This window comes from Ornithodoros turicata, chromosome 5, assembly GCF_037126465.1.
Source record: "Ornithodoros turicata isolate Travis chromosome 5, ASM3712646v1, whole genome shotgun sequence".
NCBI classification, from domain to species: Eukaryota; Metazoa; Arthropoda; class Arachnida; order Ixodida; family Argasidae; genus Ornithodoros; species Ornithodoros turicata.
Window position 1 is genome coordinate 82,638,108 of NC_088205.1, and position 17,567 is coordinate 82,655,674.

At 46.2% G+C, this 17,567-nt stretch overlaps 1 protein-coding gene and 1 long non-coding RNA gene across 2 annotated transcripts in view; one reads left to right on the forward strand and one right to left on the reverse strand.

Annotated features, from left to right (window-relative positions):
- The window catches only part of LOC135394996 (uncharacterized), a 39,283-nt gene extending 32,058 nt beyond the window's left edge, over nt 1-7,225 (reverse strand). The window contains exon 1 of the long non-coding RNA XR_010422986.1: nt 7,141-7,225. This is a non-coding gene — a long non-coding RNA (uncharacterized LOC135394996). The remainder of the gene's footprint in view (nt 1-7,140) is intronic.
- The window catches only part of LOC135394995 (guanylate cyclase soluble subunit alpha-1-like), a 70,954-nt gene extending 58,625 nt beyond the window's left edge, over nt 1-12,329 (forward strand). The window contains exons 6-11 of the mRNA XM_064626144.1: nt 296-619; nt 2,909-3,227; nt 3,551-3,717; nt 8,383-8,526; nt 8,787-8,941; nt 10,438-12,329. Of these exons, the coding sequence (XP_064482214.1) occupies nt 296-619; nt 2,909-3,227; nt 3,551-3,717; nt 8,383-8,526; nt 8,787-8,941; nt 10,438-10,645 (1,317 nt within the window). The 3' untranslated portion in view covers nt 10,646-12,329. The remainder of the gene's footprint in view (nt 1-295; nt 620-2,908; nt 3,228-3,550; nt 3,718-8,382; nt 8,527-8,786; nt 8,942-10,437) is intronic.
- The last annotated feature ends 5,238 nt before the right edge of the window (nt 12,330-17,567 follow it).

A 17,567-nucleotide genomic window follows, 5' to 3' on the forward strand; every position in this document is an offset into this window, starting at 1 on the left:
ACCTTTCGAGAGAAGTAACTGTGTTACTATTTTCACCAACTAGTTGTAACTGTCTAAGTAATTTACGCATGAATTCTCGACAAGGAAGACGCTTACATGTCCGACTGAGCCTGCTCTTTTTTTAAACATCCTCTATGTCAGAGCCGTTCATACGGCTGCTCTGCTTTATGCGAGACAATAGCGACCTCTAACGTTGATTCTTGTAACTTTTCCTCTGCATGCACAAGACTGTCCTTCCTCCTGTTCACCGTCATTCTCTTGCTGAAACCAAGCACCAACAAACGCATTTGCGCAGGTAACGCTTGTGGTCCAAGGCCTCCCAAGCGGTCCTCCAGCCGCGTCCGTCAACCCTGAAGACCTGGCCATCTCAGTGGCCACCTTCTGCCGCGCGTTCCCTTTCCACTTGATGTGTGACCATCACCTTCAGGTGACGCAGATGGGACGCGGTTTCGTTCGCATCTTCGGCGGTCGATTCCGCGAAGGACGAGTGCCTCTTCCAACCCTCTTCACTTTCGAGGACCCGAACATAGAGATGCGTTTTGACCACATTGTAGCACACGCTAACGTTCCATTTCTACTCAGAGTACGAGAGGAGAGCATCAAGTACGAACGCTACAAGGTCTGTATCGCGGCCTTTAGCCGCATTCTTGTAAAGATTTGATTGAGGCATAGCTTATATCTATCCGTTAGTGTGCAGTTTATGCTTAAGCGGTGACGTTCAAGGATTTTGCACGATTCTGAACTGTAAGCCTTTGCCCCGCTACATTCGCTTGCGTTTCATCTTTTAGCTGATCATCAAAGGATATCGACGCACATGAGCTGGAGTAGGGCCCCGGGCGAACAGCCCATGACATCATAATCTAGTTGTTGCTGGATGATTCAGACGGAGTTCTACGAGCAGTCACTAGAGAAAAGCTCAATGGCAAACTGTAGGGTAGGGTAAACCATAGTGTAAATCAGTCCGTGGCTTTTATGGCCAACCACGTGACGCCCTACGACCACGTGACTGCCTCCACGAATTCAGCCTTTGCGTGTAACACCTATGCAAACATCACAGAACTTTCATCTCATAACTTATGCCGGGACCCACAGAGTACCTTTTTTTAAAAAAACAAATGCATCCCCACGTACTTCGTGGTCGATGTAGAGTCGTCTTTTTGTTTTGTTTTTTTCGACCGAGAGAATATCTAACCACCTGCTCTCCCCGACAAAAACATGATCCTCCTCCGACAAATAAAAGGAAGAGACCACAAAGGCGCTGTTTCGTAGCAACCCCTCGTGCGCACCATTTAGAGAACACCTTTTATTGTTTTTGCACCTGCACGCGCGTGACTCGGAGTGGATGTGAAAATTGCTCCAGGAGTAAGAAGTGAGAAGGGGAGGGAGAAAAAACGCTGGCAGGATATAGTCGAATAATAGAGAGGAAGGTTGAGGAGGAAATGGTTGGTAATGGGGCCATAGCGTGCTCGGTTGGCGAACGAGAACCATAGGCTGCAATTAGCCACGTCGTTGGATGGCGCTGACGGCGTCGGCTTTCGAGCACCGGATTCAGGTTGGGAATTCCTCCGTTGAGAACTGCGGGAAAAACGAGTGCAAGTTTTCTCTCATGTGTAGCACGGAGCACCGTGTTTGTTTGTCCGTTTTTCTTATATTTTTTTATTTTATTTAAGTACTCATAATTCCTATGAGAATATTCTATCGGCACCCACAAAAAACACCGTGGTTGCTGTATTCTTTGCGTGCGAGTGCGTACGTGTTAAGGAGTGAGTGTGTGAGAGAGAGGGTGTGTGTGTGAAAGAGAGTGAGAGAGAGTATGTGAGTGTATGTTGTACAATAACTTTCTTTTTTTGCTATGGTCAATTGGGGGATTCGAGGCACGGCTGTCACGCTGGAGAGGCGCTGGCAATAAAATGAAATCTGATCGCCCACGAGCTATATTTAGCGTGGCTATTTTAGGTATCAGTAGAAGTTCGGTTCCTGTGTGGCCTGCCCCTTTAAAGGAACAAGATGTTCATATTCTCCGCTGCTCACACCCTCCTTAATCTATCGAGATGTCTATCAAGCGTGACTAATCCCAGAAATATCTTCCGAGCAGCGTGACATTGGGGATGCTGGACCCATTTGCAGCCTTCACATAACCAGCAGCCGTGAGTGATCGAAACTCTCGTCGAGTCCGCCACGGAGTAACGTCTCATTCTCTTACGGGATCGGGAAAGGAGAGTGAGGGTTTCGAGAGTGTGTGCAGATCAAAGACACCACGCACGCGCTACAGGCTAACTAGGTTCGTTATTCTTGCGCAAGACCGCTTGGCATTTATCGTACAACCCCCGCCGCAGCCCAAAACGAAAGGGTCTTACATTGCCCCTTTAAAGCCTACTCGAGCTGCGGTGCACGGACTTTTCTCTGGCCACTCTGCTCGGCCCAGTACGAGATCACACACAGCGGTCTGTGACCAAAGCAGTTCTGACTTTCTTGAGAGATTCAGGTCTGATGAACAGCCTGTGAACTCAGTCGTGAAATCTCATTCTTCTTCTGTGATTCATCTCATCATTCCTTCACCGTTTGTTAGTCATCTTTTTTTTGTCATCTTTGTCATTAATCTACCTCATCCTTCTTTGATCATCTGTTAGTTTTTCGTTATTTCCAAATTCTTTTTCTTTATTTCTTAATTTTCTTCCTGTAATTCTTTCTTATTCCTTCCTATTTCTTTCTTTCTTTAATTCTTATCTTTTCTTTTTATTTATTTATTATTATTATTTCTTATTTCTGGAATAGCAAGCCGACGTCCCGTTTAGCTGACCTTTCCCCGTTTTTTTTTTTTTTTTCCTTTTCGTCTAATAAATATATCCCCCCCCCTTTAAAGTGTTGGCTGATATCCACAGTTTCTTTCGTCCGTTTAATATACTAGGATATGGAAGTGAAAGGCCAGATGGTGCACTGCCCGGAATCAGAGACCCTTCTGTTCCTCGGATCTCCCGTGGTGGACGGGTTGTCGGCCATGCTCCGTCTGGGCCTCTACATCTCGGACGTGCCTATCCACGATGCCACCAGGGACATCATCCTGGTCGGAGAACAAGCCAGGGCGCAGGACGGACTCAAGCGACGGATGGATAAGATTAGGGCATCCATCCAGGAAGCCAACCTGGCCGTTGAAGAGGAAAGGCAGAAGAATGTTGACCTTCTCCACCTCATCTTTCCACCGAGGGTCTCCAGGAAGCTGTGGCTCGGTAAGCGATGGGTGAAAAAAGTTGCAGAAACGACTGGGAGCGTGCGTCCTGAACCGAGCTCTGGGAGAACCGAGCCGGTCATCGTCTAATGTCATCTGAATAGAGGGCAGGAATTTCATGAAAGGCAACAACAACAGCGGCACGTTGCCAATACATATAAGGGTGCAGTCCAACCATGTGTCGGGTCAGCGACGAAATATTGATGCAGCAGTTCTTCTTCACTTCTCTACGGCCTTTTAGTACAACGTTGCTCGCCAAATAATGTGACAAAGTTGCACCTAGAATAGCTTACGCTTATATCATGAGGTAAATTGTGCCTCTAGGTGAAGCGGTGGAGCCACAGCAACACGACCAAGTGACCCTCCTGTTTTCTGACATCGTGGGCTTCACCGCCATCTGTGCCACAGCCACTCCAATGATGGTCATCAATATGCTCAACCAGCTCTACACACAGTTCGACCAGTTCTGCGGCGAACTAGATGTCTATAAGGTGAGATGAAGCCACGTGTAAGTTACTTCATAAAAGGAACTAATGGCGAGTTCGGGTAGACGTTTCGTGACAACACGGCCTAGGGCTCGGAAAGTGCGAGTCTGGCGCCCGCGCTGGATCACGTGACCGTTGCCACCCGAACACGAGTGCAGGGAATCTAGCGGTTTTAGTCGCTTGGATCACGCTAGGGGCGTCGCGATCGCTCGTCTTCGGGGCTACGGGCTGATGGTGCGTCGCCACCCTCGCAGTGCGGATGTGACGGCACCAGATACAGTTGAGCAACCCGCTGCCCGGTCGTATCGAGGCCGAGCGAAAAAAAAAAATGCTAGCTGGCAAATTCCTCGCGAACATGTGACATTGTTGCGCTTTGACCATGCGAACATGACTGCTCGCTATCTGGCAAAAAAAAAAAAAAAAAGTTGCCGCGAAATGATCATGCCAATTCGCCACAAGTTACAGGATTGCCGAACTACTAGGTGACAGAGAACGAAGCAATCGTTCTCTGGATTCTTCTCAGGCAAACAGGAGAACGTGATACTTTGCGCAGGCGCCATTTTCCTGACACTCGAAAGTTTCTCTACTGCGTTTCATTTCTTCTGTTGCCGCCGGCGACCTCTAGCGCTCGTCCACGAATCCAGAACCACCATTCAAGGCTACGTCAACAATAAATTTGAAAAAATCGAAATTTGAGAACTGGCGCTACGTCACCTCTGTTTCACTTTCCCTCATTTCCTTTCTTTCTGCATGCACGTGCGTCAAGTCAGTGGCGCTTAGATGATAGAAGGCGATTCGAAATCCGGCTTTGCTGTCCGGATCCTTTCCGTGGGTTTTCATCAGATGCTGTAAGGCAAATATCGGGCACTGTGAAGTCAGCCCAGGACGCATGATCCACCATGAACAACATGCCTAAGACGGCACCAACCAACCAATTGGTGGGGTGACGTCGGTTGTGCGTCAGAGCGACGTTCTCTTTCCCCTCTTTCGATCCAAGTTGAACTGGCGGTCGTGGTCGTATACTTTTCACTTATTCATTGGAGCCGCGGCGCTTGAAAAATCTCCGGCAGCATCACCTTCGAATAATCACCCCGAATGGTCGCAAATAATTCGTGCCCACCGCTGCTCAAATATTCAACGCCACTCGAGCGAAGAGCCCGCTACTTGTTTAATGAAGCCCTTAGGCAAAGTGAACGCCATGTACTTACAATAAACGACGCATGAATAACGTTCAGGAACCGTTGCTTCGCGGGGGTAAAAGAGTGCTTCTTGCCAACCGGAACCATCAGGAATGTTGAGCACCGCGCGGATAACATGCGTTTACATGGACGGATATGTCGGCTGAAGGCACGGGCGAATCCAGACCCTCGGATTGGGGGAGGTCTATGTCGAAGCGCTTAGTGGGCCAGGGGAGAGAAGGAAATGAAATGTATAAACTGACGTTTTGGGGGGCGGTCGCCCCCCGCCCCCCTTGGATCCGCCACTGACTGAACGCCACAGTCGACTGGCGACTAGGGCGCCATAGAGCTCTGCAGGATTCAGTCGACTCAAGCACCACCCTCATCTTTTAATTGTTGTTATCGCGTGAATTCTTTTACTTCTCGAATACTTTTGCAGCCTTTCGACACGCCAATCTTTTCATAATCGCACTTCCTCTGCAGCTAAGCCAGAATGACGTAAGCCGGGCACACCAATGGGAGCGCAGCGCAGGTGATTGTCTCTGAGGTCGTCTGCTTGGCGTTCGCACCGCAACATAAGTGAAAAGACCTCGGTAAATGCGCCGACTTTCGCTTACCATGCAGTGTTAGTGCTGATATGACCATGTCAACCATGTTCCATGGAACACGGCGTTACGCTCCTGGCTGTACAAACACGTACGGCGCTAACCAGAAGCGGCATTCCACGAGCCGATCTCAGACCTGCAGACGCCATCACTCCCGCTCGGCGGTCGGACGCCAAGGTCTCTCTGCCACTCTCTCATTGGCCGTGTCCAAGTGACGTTTTCAGAGAGGGAATTCCGGAACGCTCTCAACATCCGTTGTCTGCTTTTGTCGTGCATTACATCAAATTGCACAAAAACAACTCCACTAATTCGCGTCAGATTTTCGGCGTCAAATGGCACTGTAGTTTCGAAATCGACAGCGACGGATGCGATAGTCCCTTTAAGTCGATAGAAACCGGTTTACATACAGACGACACATCGACTTATTCAGTCGAGTCCACTTGTGTCGCCCTTCTGTAAACGCTTGTGTGGCCACGTGCATGAGAGCACCTTAGCCAGTCTGTAGAGTAAACGTCAGAGTAAGTCTGCAAGTAAATGTATAGGTAAATGTCTGTGTGATCGTCACAAAGCATGGGCGAAGAGAGGGAGACCGTAGGAGCCCAACTTCTTCGAAGGGGCAGTGAAAGCCCCTGCATAAATGTTTCGTTTTTGGCCACGGCGTCCAACAAATAACGTGGGCTCTAGCGCAAGAACGATAATCGTAACTGAGCTCTAGTACGCGAGAGAGCTATCTGATCAACCTCTAAAAAACCCCTGAACACCTTCATAGAGTCCGAAAATGAGCGCTGTTGTAAACACTACTCCGCAAGCCGAATTTCGAGTGGGAAATGAGACGTCACGGCTTCACACGAGTGACATTCCCAAGAACACTCCAGCGAAAGATGCGATAAAACGTCATAGCTTTGTGCTATCACGTGAGCGCGAATGCTGAACGTCATGTCTTTTCGTGCTCTCATAACCATGGGGATATGCTGCGACGCAGCCACAAGATATTCCATAGGAGACGACATCGTCTACCCTGTCGTCTGCTACGGAATATCTTGTGGTTACGCCGCATGCTACGCCGCACATATACGCACTACCGATATTCCGGTGCCGTGTGGAGCGCTCAACGACGCGGTTACGGACGCGGGAGAACATACGCCCCGTGAGCAGTTTTTTACGTTTTCTTTCGCGAGAATATTCCGTGGGGACGACGTTGGTGTGAATACACGGTAATGTTACGTCACCCCAGAAGTTACGCCGCACCGCACGTGGCTGGATCTTGTAAATTGCGCTGTGACGAGAGACACCGTCCAGGGAAAATATTTTGCGTTGCCGATAGACTGCTTGATAAAAGAAGCTGGAAGCTATGGCAAGTGTCATTTCATTGCTCCTTTAAAAGTCTTCCAAAAAACATTTTAACCCATTTTGTTACGTCCTTACATTGTGCGCTACAACACGAATCGCTTCTGTCCCTTTGTGCTGAACAGCAAGCAACCTTTGAACGAAGATGATCCCGTCGTTTCTCCAAAATCCTATCGACGCGTCTATGACGTGGTAACGCCGGTACAATCATAGCGGATAACATTTTTAATAACGCGCGGTATTATTGCGAGAGGCACCCTGCCAACACGACGTGAAATATAAAGGTTATGTAAACTTACCTTCCTGAATCCACTGAAAGAACCTCCGTCGAAAGATACCGTGCTGTATTCATCGCGCGGCGATGAATGCAGCCAGGTGGGGGCGTTTTTTATTTCCGCTGAATGCTTACCGATGAAGGAGGAGCAAGGCCGGTCGCTGATAATGCTGAACTGTGCGATAGGACGAATAATCTGCTTTTGGTGTGCCGAGTCACCGTTGAACGGAGGGTGGTAGATAGACGTCTTTGTTTTGTGTTTGGAAGGCGCGTTTCATAGCGAATTTCATCGTTGTAGTGCAGAAAAGTTTACATGGGCCTGAATACGCGTGTTATACTGGTCGTTCCACTATACGGTAATTCTAGTACTAAATATAATATAATACTAAATATAAGGTAATTCTAGTGGAAGAAAAAGCAAAAACACTGCTCACAGAGAGGAGGTTCCGTCCCGTGTTATGTGAGCATTCACGCGGTGCGGTGCGCAATATCGGAAGTGGGGTACTGCGCACTTGGCAGACGACACTTCGCAGACGACACAGTCAGCGTCTTTCCTGTCGTCTGCTACAGAATATCTTGTGACTGTTGCAGGATACTCCCCACGGTTAGCAGTGTACGTGAACACTGGACGACGTTGAGCGCTCGCGCTCAGAAGACTATGACGTTTCTCGCGTCTTCCGCATCTGCGGGGAACGTTGCTCGTGTGAATACACGGTATATGACGTACGCCGCGTTTCGCTCTTCCTTCCAGAACGATCTACACTGGCGAGTGTAACACCAGTGTAGCTCTTATCCACCGAAACTATCGGCGGTGTAGACCGGAACACCCGGTCATTTCCTGTCACCGAGCATTCCAAACTGTAAACAAAAATGTGTGCAGGGGGATCAACTGATCCCCTGGTTGATGGATTGATTGAAACGCTTGATGATGAATGGAGTTCATGTTGGATTTGGGTAAGTTTGGTAGGTTCATGTAGGCAACAATGGACGGCGCGGAATGAACGGAGAACTTCGCAGTGGTTTTGGTCTCCTATTTTCAGTCGACACTCGCACCGCCTAGCGTGTTCAGCTGAACGATGCTGTCCGCCACTTCTCGCTAAAGTTATCGATGATGTAATAGCAACCTTCGGCGTACCTACTATGGAAACCACAACGGCACGTACTTTCCCGGCGTCTCTGTCTCATACTGTGTCCGTGCCATCACCTGCGACAATGAAGCTCCAGCTGAAACGCATCACTAATATTACCGCGACGCGTTGCATTTCAGATTGAAACGGTCGGTGACGCCTACTGCGTAGCGAGTGGACTTCGCAAGCAGATGAGCACGCATGCGCAGTTGGCAGCCTGGATGGCTCTGAAGATGATGGCTGCCGCCATCAGAGTGCGCTCGCACGACGGAAATCCCATACAGGTGATGTCACTTCCTGTTTCTTTTTTTTTTTTTACTCAGTTTCGGTTATGACATTGATCTCTTTATCTCAAACGTTCAAAAATTCAAAATGTGCTTAACCAGTTTTCGCTAATTAAGTTTTATTTTTGTTGCGACTGTCTCTGCTTCATCGTTTGTCTTTGCACCATTACGAAGGCTCTAGGTTCGTTTATGGGCATATAAAATAAATGAAATGAAATGAAAAAATAAAAATAAAACTATCTTCTACTAACCCCTCGCAGATGCGCATCGGCCTCCACACTGGCATGGCACTGGCCTGTGTTGTGGGACTGAGGATGCCTCGTTATTGCCTCATAGGAAATGATGTTGCCGTCGCCAATAAATTTGAGTCCACCAGCGAACCTCTCAAGATCAACGTCAGTCCTGCAACGCAAAGGTTCGTTGCTCGTATTTGCAATGTCTATGGAGATTATAGGGAGCTAAAAAAAAACAAAAACTCCCCAATGGCTGAACTATGCACGCTCTTTCTTAATTTATTCGAGTTATTGCATTATAAATCTGATGTATCTTGCACGAGCTTTACATTTATGTGTATGCACGAATACACATTATCTTTTTTTGTTGTTGTTGTTGAGAGAGAGAGAGAGATTTATTTTATTGATCCATCAGTGTGTACAAGTTATTTGGTAGGACCGCTAGGCGAACCTGTATTGCGGTCCCGCAAATCTGATGTAATGCTAAATGTGCATACAAATTAAATATATAGATGAGCAAAACAAAAGTAACAACATTGTAAGTACAGTTGTTGTTCATTGTGGGCGGACTCACCTTACGTGTACATCTACTCCCTATTATTATTATTATTATTATTATTATTATTATTATTATTATTATTATTATTATTATTATCATTATTATATTTTTCTCGTTCTTTTCCTCTTTCGTATAATGGCTGTCACGTAGAGCACATTGAGCCCGTCTTGGCGAGTAACTTTCTTTTTCTTTTTCATTTATATATGACCATGCTGCACTCTTTGTTGTATTCATTCCTGGGTAGTAATGCCATTACTGTAATGCATTACTTTTTCTGGTAATTTGTAATGTAATGCGTTACTTTTGACGTTATGTAATTTAATTACACTTGGGCAGTAATTTTAATTACATTACTCGTTACTTTTTACAAAAGAATCGAGCGTGTGTTCTGTGTTGGCACTTGGCAGAAAGAGAGTTGCCGACTGGCGAGTTAAAAGAATTCCAAAGCCCACTATGAACGGTGACGCACTCAATCTGCACAGAATAAAACATATCTCGTTTATTACAACGTACTGTTGTCTGACAATGAATTTCCACATCCTTAATATCGTTGGGATTAAACTCGCAGTAATGACTTTGTAATGTCATTACTTTTTCGTAGTAATTGTAAGGTAATTTAATTAAATTCTAAGTGGAGTAATGAGTAATGTAATAATGCAATTTAATTATATTTTAGAAGTAATTTACCCAGGTATGGTTGTATTCCCGGCGTTACAATAGCGCACAAAGTACATGTGTATACTAGTACACTACTAGCGTATTTCATTATTATAGCGTCCCTTAAATATCTAAAATCTGCGACCACTTTGATACGTGCACGGGAGAGTACTGACGCAAAATAATTATCTTTCTACGTGCTATAAATTGGCGATATAAACCCTCCAACAAACTTGAGCGGCGATCTCTCACATCAGAGTCTTTCCTATTGGCTCTCGTAAGCACGTGGTCTCTCCCCACCGACGCCGCCTTACTGGCGGATATGTTTGCCGTGACGTCACAGCAACGTCACTGCAAACAACCGTCTTTTACATTTAGACAGTAATTGTCACAACCCTGTTAATCTAAATGTTAAAAATTTGTTTTTGAAAACCGGATATTTTTTATTTTTTATTTTCCCAGGCTCCTGACGTACACCAAGGGCTTCAAGCTAACGGCACGAGCGCGCGAGTGCCTCCCCGTCGGATTCCCGGAACACGTGAAAGGAACCTGTTACTTCCTGGACGGGTTCCAGCACCCGGACGTCGACCCGAAGGAAGACCTCGACGTTCACATCAAGCGAGCCCAACGAGACCTGCAACCCGACGCTTCGCAAGCCTGGCTCTCTTAGCCGTCGGGGGCCGACTTCACGGGAATGGAACCTCCCTGGATGGTGGACGTTACATTTCGAGACAGGACTGGATGTCTATTCATTGTCCGGCGTCAACAACTGTAAAAGATCCAGATAGTTCAACGGGACGGCGTCTCTTCGCAAGAAGCGCACAATCAAAGAACAATCTCTCTACTTTTATTTCACCCAATCCAATCCAACCCAATCCAACACGATCCACGAGGAAGGCAAGAGAATACCGTTACTGCCATTCGTACCTTGAGTACATTGCTTTTGCGTTCACGTTGAGTTATATATATCGATGGCTCGATAATTGAGGCCATGTTTGCCCTCCCAGATTGCACTAAGGATACTGTGTTTCCAACAACCGCTCGAAAATGTCATACGGAGATGTCGCGGAAGAACTGCAAACTGATGGATCGAAAAGAAATATATACACGGATAATGTAAAAAGCGAACAGAACTGCTTGCTTTATAGACCTGTGCACCGATGGCAGCGTGGCCTGCGGCGGCGCGAACAAATAAAGTCAACTAATAGTGTGCGCGCACTGTCTAACCCCGTGAGACTGGCTAATCAAATCTACATATAACTGCGTTATCAATTTATTAATTGGGAGTAGACTTACGCTTGTGTGGCTATACTTGTGTGGCAGCCTATAAGACTGGCGGACTGCGGTGCTGGAGGCAATGTTGCTGCTGTTCTCGGCGGGAATCGAACCCGCGATCTGGAGGTCATCACGGTACCGGCAAGCCGAGCCGAGCCGAGGCGTTATCGAGTTTTATGATATCGCGTGACAATAATGGAACGGTATTTTTGAAATCCACATATAGAAGGACTCGTGGGTCAAGGTCCCTTCTGCTGCAGTCCCTCTCACCAACGTGCAGCGGAGGGCCATGGGACTGCCTTCAGTGTTTTCGTATTAGGAAATGAATCGTAAGAGCAGAACCTATAATAATAAATTCAACCTATTTTCGCTGTTTGTCGGAGGAGCGCTTCATTCACGGTTTCACTATAGGACAAACCATGATGGGACCAATCTTCTAGACTCGTAAATACCACTTTCTGATCCTCAAGGTGTAGATATAGGGCATAAAACCGAGTTCAAGTTTTGTGCGCATGCGCAGACGTGAAACGATCGGTATACAGAACGCCGGCGTCGCACAGGTCTAATAAACGATTTTAAAAAATCCCAGAGCTCCTTGCGCACGCATTGCATCCTGGGTACTTACTGACTGGTGGAACGAAGAATAACCCTTCACGTTTCGCTTTCGCTGACCTTGACACAATGGACGGGTAAGGGTGAAATTGAAACAGGTTGGTGTGGCCACCCGTTTCTCTCGTATTAGTAAACTCCCACAGTTCAAAGCGACGCTAAGCACTCTGGGATTTTGTGAACTCGTCTATTGGTGTAGATATTGGATTACTAGGAAGGGAGACGTTGAGTGCACTTGACGTCCAACTGTCCGCCATCCTGTTCAAGATCATCCGGATTCGGAACAAACGACGTGAACCCCGACCTCGTCCTCAAGATGGCCTTGTGTGTTATTTTCGCGAGCAGCTGCGCAGCGCAAGTGTGCGCGACAAAGAGCGTGCGCGAAGAAAAAAAGTGCGTGTTCATCCACTCTGTACTTGTGACGCGAGGAGGTTGCGTCAGACGAAATAAAAACTCGTTTGGTTTTTGTAGGTCTCCCTACTGTATTTATCTACGTGTTTTTACCAACGTGTTTTTAAATCACTGTTGCCGTCCAAGAGTGGGAGATCCAGCGATCCAGGTTGAAGCAAAATCCTATCAGGTTGTTATACTACGTCGAACAAAAGCAGTTCTTATACTGATATTATTTATGTACCTCTGTTATCCTGTCACACAGGCGGTCTTCGATGATCATTGAAAAAAATGACCACTGAACATGCGGTGTCAGCTAATCAAGCGGCATTAGATGCACTGATCTCTGACGCTGGATGGCGCCACGCACGTGTTCAATGGTCATTGGTTCCAAAGATCATCGAAGACCACCCGTGTGGGTATTGCCCATGCTGTGCCAAAGAGAATTTCCTCTCTGGTCGGACTCTCAACTCGACATAGAATGTCACGTGCTCTCTTATGATAGTCAAAATATTTCACCTGAGTTCGCAGTAGGTTATTTTGAAGGAAATTTTATAGGCTTCGCTACAGCCACTGACGCCACCGTCAGTAACTTGTGGCTTCTGTTCTGTCAAGCATTGTAGCGACCGATTCCAGACGGCTGATTACCATACCTCGATGCAGTCTTCTATTACTTTTATCTCGCTGGCATATACCTTCGTGACGTCCGCCAAGGTGCAATACGTCAGGCTTACATCACGTGTGAACATATGCTTCGCTTTGCTCTAAAATGATCAAGTTCTGTTGAACCAAATTTTGCATCTGGCACGTACACGTAACTCACTGTGAGGGTCCAACTTTAACCTTTAAACCACGACTGTCAGGTTAAGCGATGGCGCCAGTAAGCTCCCGTCCCTTTTTGCACGTAGAATGGCGGATGAAGAAGCTTCCCAGAATGAACCATCACGCACCGAATTTGCGAAAGGTATTTAACCCGAAACAGTTCGACTTTGTAAAAACGTGACATTCCCAATATTGTTCTAGAGTGATGTAAGGCAGGGACTGACAAACGCAGTTTCCAAAAGTTAGCGAAAGTCGACGGAAGCCTAACCGTGTATTCACACGAGCGACATTCCTCCAGAAGCGGAAGATGCGAAAAGCGTCATAGCTTTCTGCTATCACGTGAGCGCGAGCGCTCAACGTCGTGTCTTCACGTACACTGCTAACCGTGGGGAATATCCTGCTACACAGCCACAAGATATTCCGTAGCAGACGACAGGACACTGACGGTGTCGTCTGCTAAGTGTCGTCTGCTAAATGCGCAGTACGCCGCTCTCGATATTCCGCACCGTGTGAATGCTCACATAACACGGGACAGAAATTCGTCTCTGTAAGCAGCGTTTTTGCTTTTCCTTCCACTAGAATATTCCGCGAGGATGTCGCTCGTGTGAACACACGGTAACAGAAAGCTTCCTGCACGAAAAAGTCCCGCTTAGCACTTCAGGTGATGACGTCTACCGACCTCACTGAAGGAAAACTGTCCCGAGCTCAGCGTAGGACATCCGAAGAAATGACAACGTCTGGACGTCACCGCAAGTGGGACTTTCTCGACGAACAACCGTCTGCTTTGTAGTCAGGTCCACCTTTTCACATGATGTCGCTCCAATCGATGTGTCGTTACCGTGACAACGCGACCACAACCGGTCGACGTGTCTTATCCACTGCATGCGACGTCGGTAAGTCACGTCACATCTCCCCTCGTGTATCTTGTTTATGCTCACCGGCATGCTAGCTTGCATGAGCATATGGCCTTGCAGACATTGTCCTAAGTGCCTATCCAATGAATGGTTCCCGGTGACACAGGAAATGTCCCGTGGTACCGCGTTCAATCACATAAATATATTGTCAAGTTGGAGATACTGGTGTCCATATGCCCAAGGTTCGCGGACACAAACATAAAGCGTGCTTCGCCTGCATTACACCCATAGACGCAGTGCATAAGAAATGTATTGTTTCATTTTGGCGGAAAACGTCGTCGACACTTTTCACTGGTGCCACACTATGTCCTGTGAGACCCATATACAAGGAATTTTTATGAAAAAGAATTATCCGTATACCTGTAAAGGCTTTTGTTCCCCTGGCGTTTGAAATCTTACACATCGTACTCAATTGGACACAAGTAGAATTCGCGCTCCATCGTGATTTCACAGTCTTATACATCAAATGTTGTCCGCTCTAGGTAATTTGCCACTGCAGTTTCAAAGACCATGTGAACGTCTCGGTTATTTAGCCAGCAATGAATTTAGCGAGGGCATGAAAATGCGACTAAAATGTGAGACATCACACTTAAAGAGGGCTTAGCCTAACGACACTGTCGCATGTGGGAAAGCCCACTGTACGTTTGAGCACGTGTATAAATGGGAGGAAGAATAAAACTAGAAAGGGAGGAGAATTATCAGAGTTCAGCGTGTATGCCCACCTGATAACGAGCACCGGAAGACCGGTTTGATAAACACATCTACAAAATAAGGATGTGCTTTCACAACCAAAGAGACTGAAGAACATTTCTGGGACCTCTGCTTCAAAAATTAAAAGACAACGCTTCATATACTGCGTTTCCCTAAGGTTCCATTTTCGGGAAATCGAACGCTCTCTTCTTCGTATCCACTTTTTTATTCTTTATGGCATTGTACTTATGACGGTAAAAATATGTATAAAACTACTTATGGCTATAGTGTATCGTTATTGCCAAGTGATCTGTCCGGCGATGATTCCCTTTTCGTCTTTACCTTATCAGTGGTAGTCCTTTCGAACTGCTGTGAAGTCTCTAGGTTCTGTGTGAACAGTGTAGTTCGAGCTCATGTTTTGGTACATATGGTTCGAGCGGGAGATCCGTGAAATTGTATTATACAGGCTGTGTGCCACACTTAGCTGGAACAGTGCAGAATAAAGGCCCATGTTTGCATATAACATTGTTCTACTTTCGTGACGGGCTAAGTGAACTTCAAGTTGAAATTCTTTAAATGTCTATACCTTCATACATACTGATACTTCATACTGATACATATCAGTGAAAAATGGCGTTACCATTTTTCACTGATATGTTCATTTGCATGGGGAGCCTGGCTCCTATTGCACAACAGCGTACTACGTAAATTCGCAGCCACTGGACATGACCAACTAGAAGCCTACTAGCCAACTAGAAGAGTAACAATGGCTTAAATCGCGATCAAAATCAGTGATATAACCCAAGTCTGTATTGAGTTCGAATATATATTAAAAAAGAGTCCGTGTTATAACTCAAGTAACTGACTCATATTGCAAAGAAATCACCGCTACATACAATGGAAATGAAAGCTTTAACCGTAATGATAATTTGCTTGTCTCGGTTACGTAACGTACTTGTTTTAGTAATTATTCTGTGACACGTAAGCTGACATGTGGTGCGTTCACAAGTCTTGTACCCGCGTAAAATGCGAGGCTGGGTCGACATTCGGTGAAGCCGTTCTTCCGATGGTTCACGGAGATAACGGACAAGGAGGACAATGGACACAGTAGAGTGGATAACACCGAGAAAGGACAACCCCTGCGTTCCGTAGGTGATCCCGAGGCATGCCTGGGTAGTAATATCATTACTGTAATGAAATTACAGTAATGAATTACTTTTTCTGGTAACTTGTAATGTAATGCATTACTTTTGACATTAGGTAATTTGTAATGTAATTTAATTACGTTTTGGCAGTAATTTTAATGACATTACTCGTTACTTTTTACAAAGGAATCGAGTCTGTATTGGCACTTGGCAGAAAGAGAGTTGGCAACTGGCGAGTTAAAAGAATTCCAACGCCCACAATGAATTTCCACATCCTCAACATCGTTACGATTAAGCTCGCAGTAATGGCTTTGTAATGTCATTACTTTTTCCTAGTAATTGTAATGCAATTTCGTTACATTTCAATTGCAGTAATGAGTAATGTAATTTAATTAAATTCTAGCTGGAGTAATGAGTAATGTAATTTAATTAAATTCTAGCTGGAGTAATGAGTAATGTAATTTAATTACATTTTACAAGTAATTTACCCAGCTATGTCCCGAAGGACATGACGGTACAAAAACGAAACACGGCACAACCGGATGAATGAAAAGCGTACCATACGGCATTCGTGGAACCTTTTATATATTCTATTCTATTGAAAGGATAGGCTCGTACAAATGCGTTAATATATGCCTCGCAAAGACCCCACTTGTAACCGGCTAAATATGCAGCAGAGCTTTACAGACGACAGGTTGAAAACAGTGCACTGGTTCCCTCATTGACACACGCCCCAGGTACCAAACAAGAGCAATGTGGGTTAAAGGATTGAACAAACAAGGAACGTAAATAGAACGGGAAATATTAATGGAAATGGCGGCGAACCTTCTCACTTGCAAATGTAGTGATGACCTCATCATAGTTTAGCTGAGACGCAGCTTCGCACTCAATGCTCAGTATAAGGCCAGATCACTAAGGCGAAAACTACAAACTGTAGGCTGTGTCGAGAACGAAAATTTGTACTTCATGTGTCACGTACGCACGTTGGTTTAGCACAGCGTGCATTTTATGATCCACTGTCATCGGTGTGTGGGACGCCAAACACCGTCAGCTCCCAACTCTTTGCTGAGCCCGACACTCCCCCAGGGAGAAAATTCTGAATAAACCACTGGAGCCACGTGGTGCTGACAATGTTCTGTACAGACCTAGCAAACTATAGCAACCATGTGCGCGTGGCGTGACGTTTAAAGAAGGGTGGCGTCGCATTTTGATGCTAGCGGAGGCACTGGTCATGAAGCTATTTATTGCTCCTTTTAGTGTTGTAAACATCTTGTACTCAAACGTACTCAAACTTGCGTTAAGCTCTCTGTATAGAGGTATCTGGTCGTGTTCTCGTCTCTTTGCGCTCCTCTGGTATGAATGTGTACCAACTAGGCCAATCATCCGCCTTGCTCTCTGTAGAGGCAGCGCATGTCCCACGTGATTTCTTGCAAAAGTTAAGAAATGATAATCTTCAGCATTACAAGCGTTTTGAGAGCGGCTGTTCGCTGCACCGTGCATTGTCGTCTCCGTCCGCTTCTCTCCTTTCAAAGCTCAAACCGTAATTGTCCAATCAGGATGTCGTAGACAACCATGTAAGACACCATGATGTAGACGACGATCATGATTCGACGACCACGTCATATGTAACCAAGAAGTTTGCGGTTAATAGAGATGGTGCTTTGATTTTGGCTTCCGCGCCAGGGCGGCCTTGGACAGAGGACATGAAAGTTGTGCAGGTCATAGTGGTCTCACAACAGCGTATAGT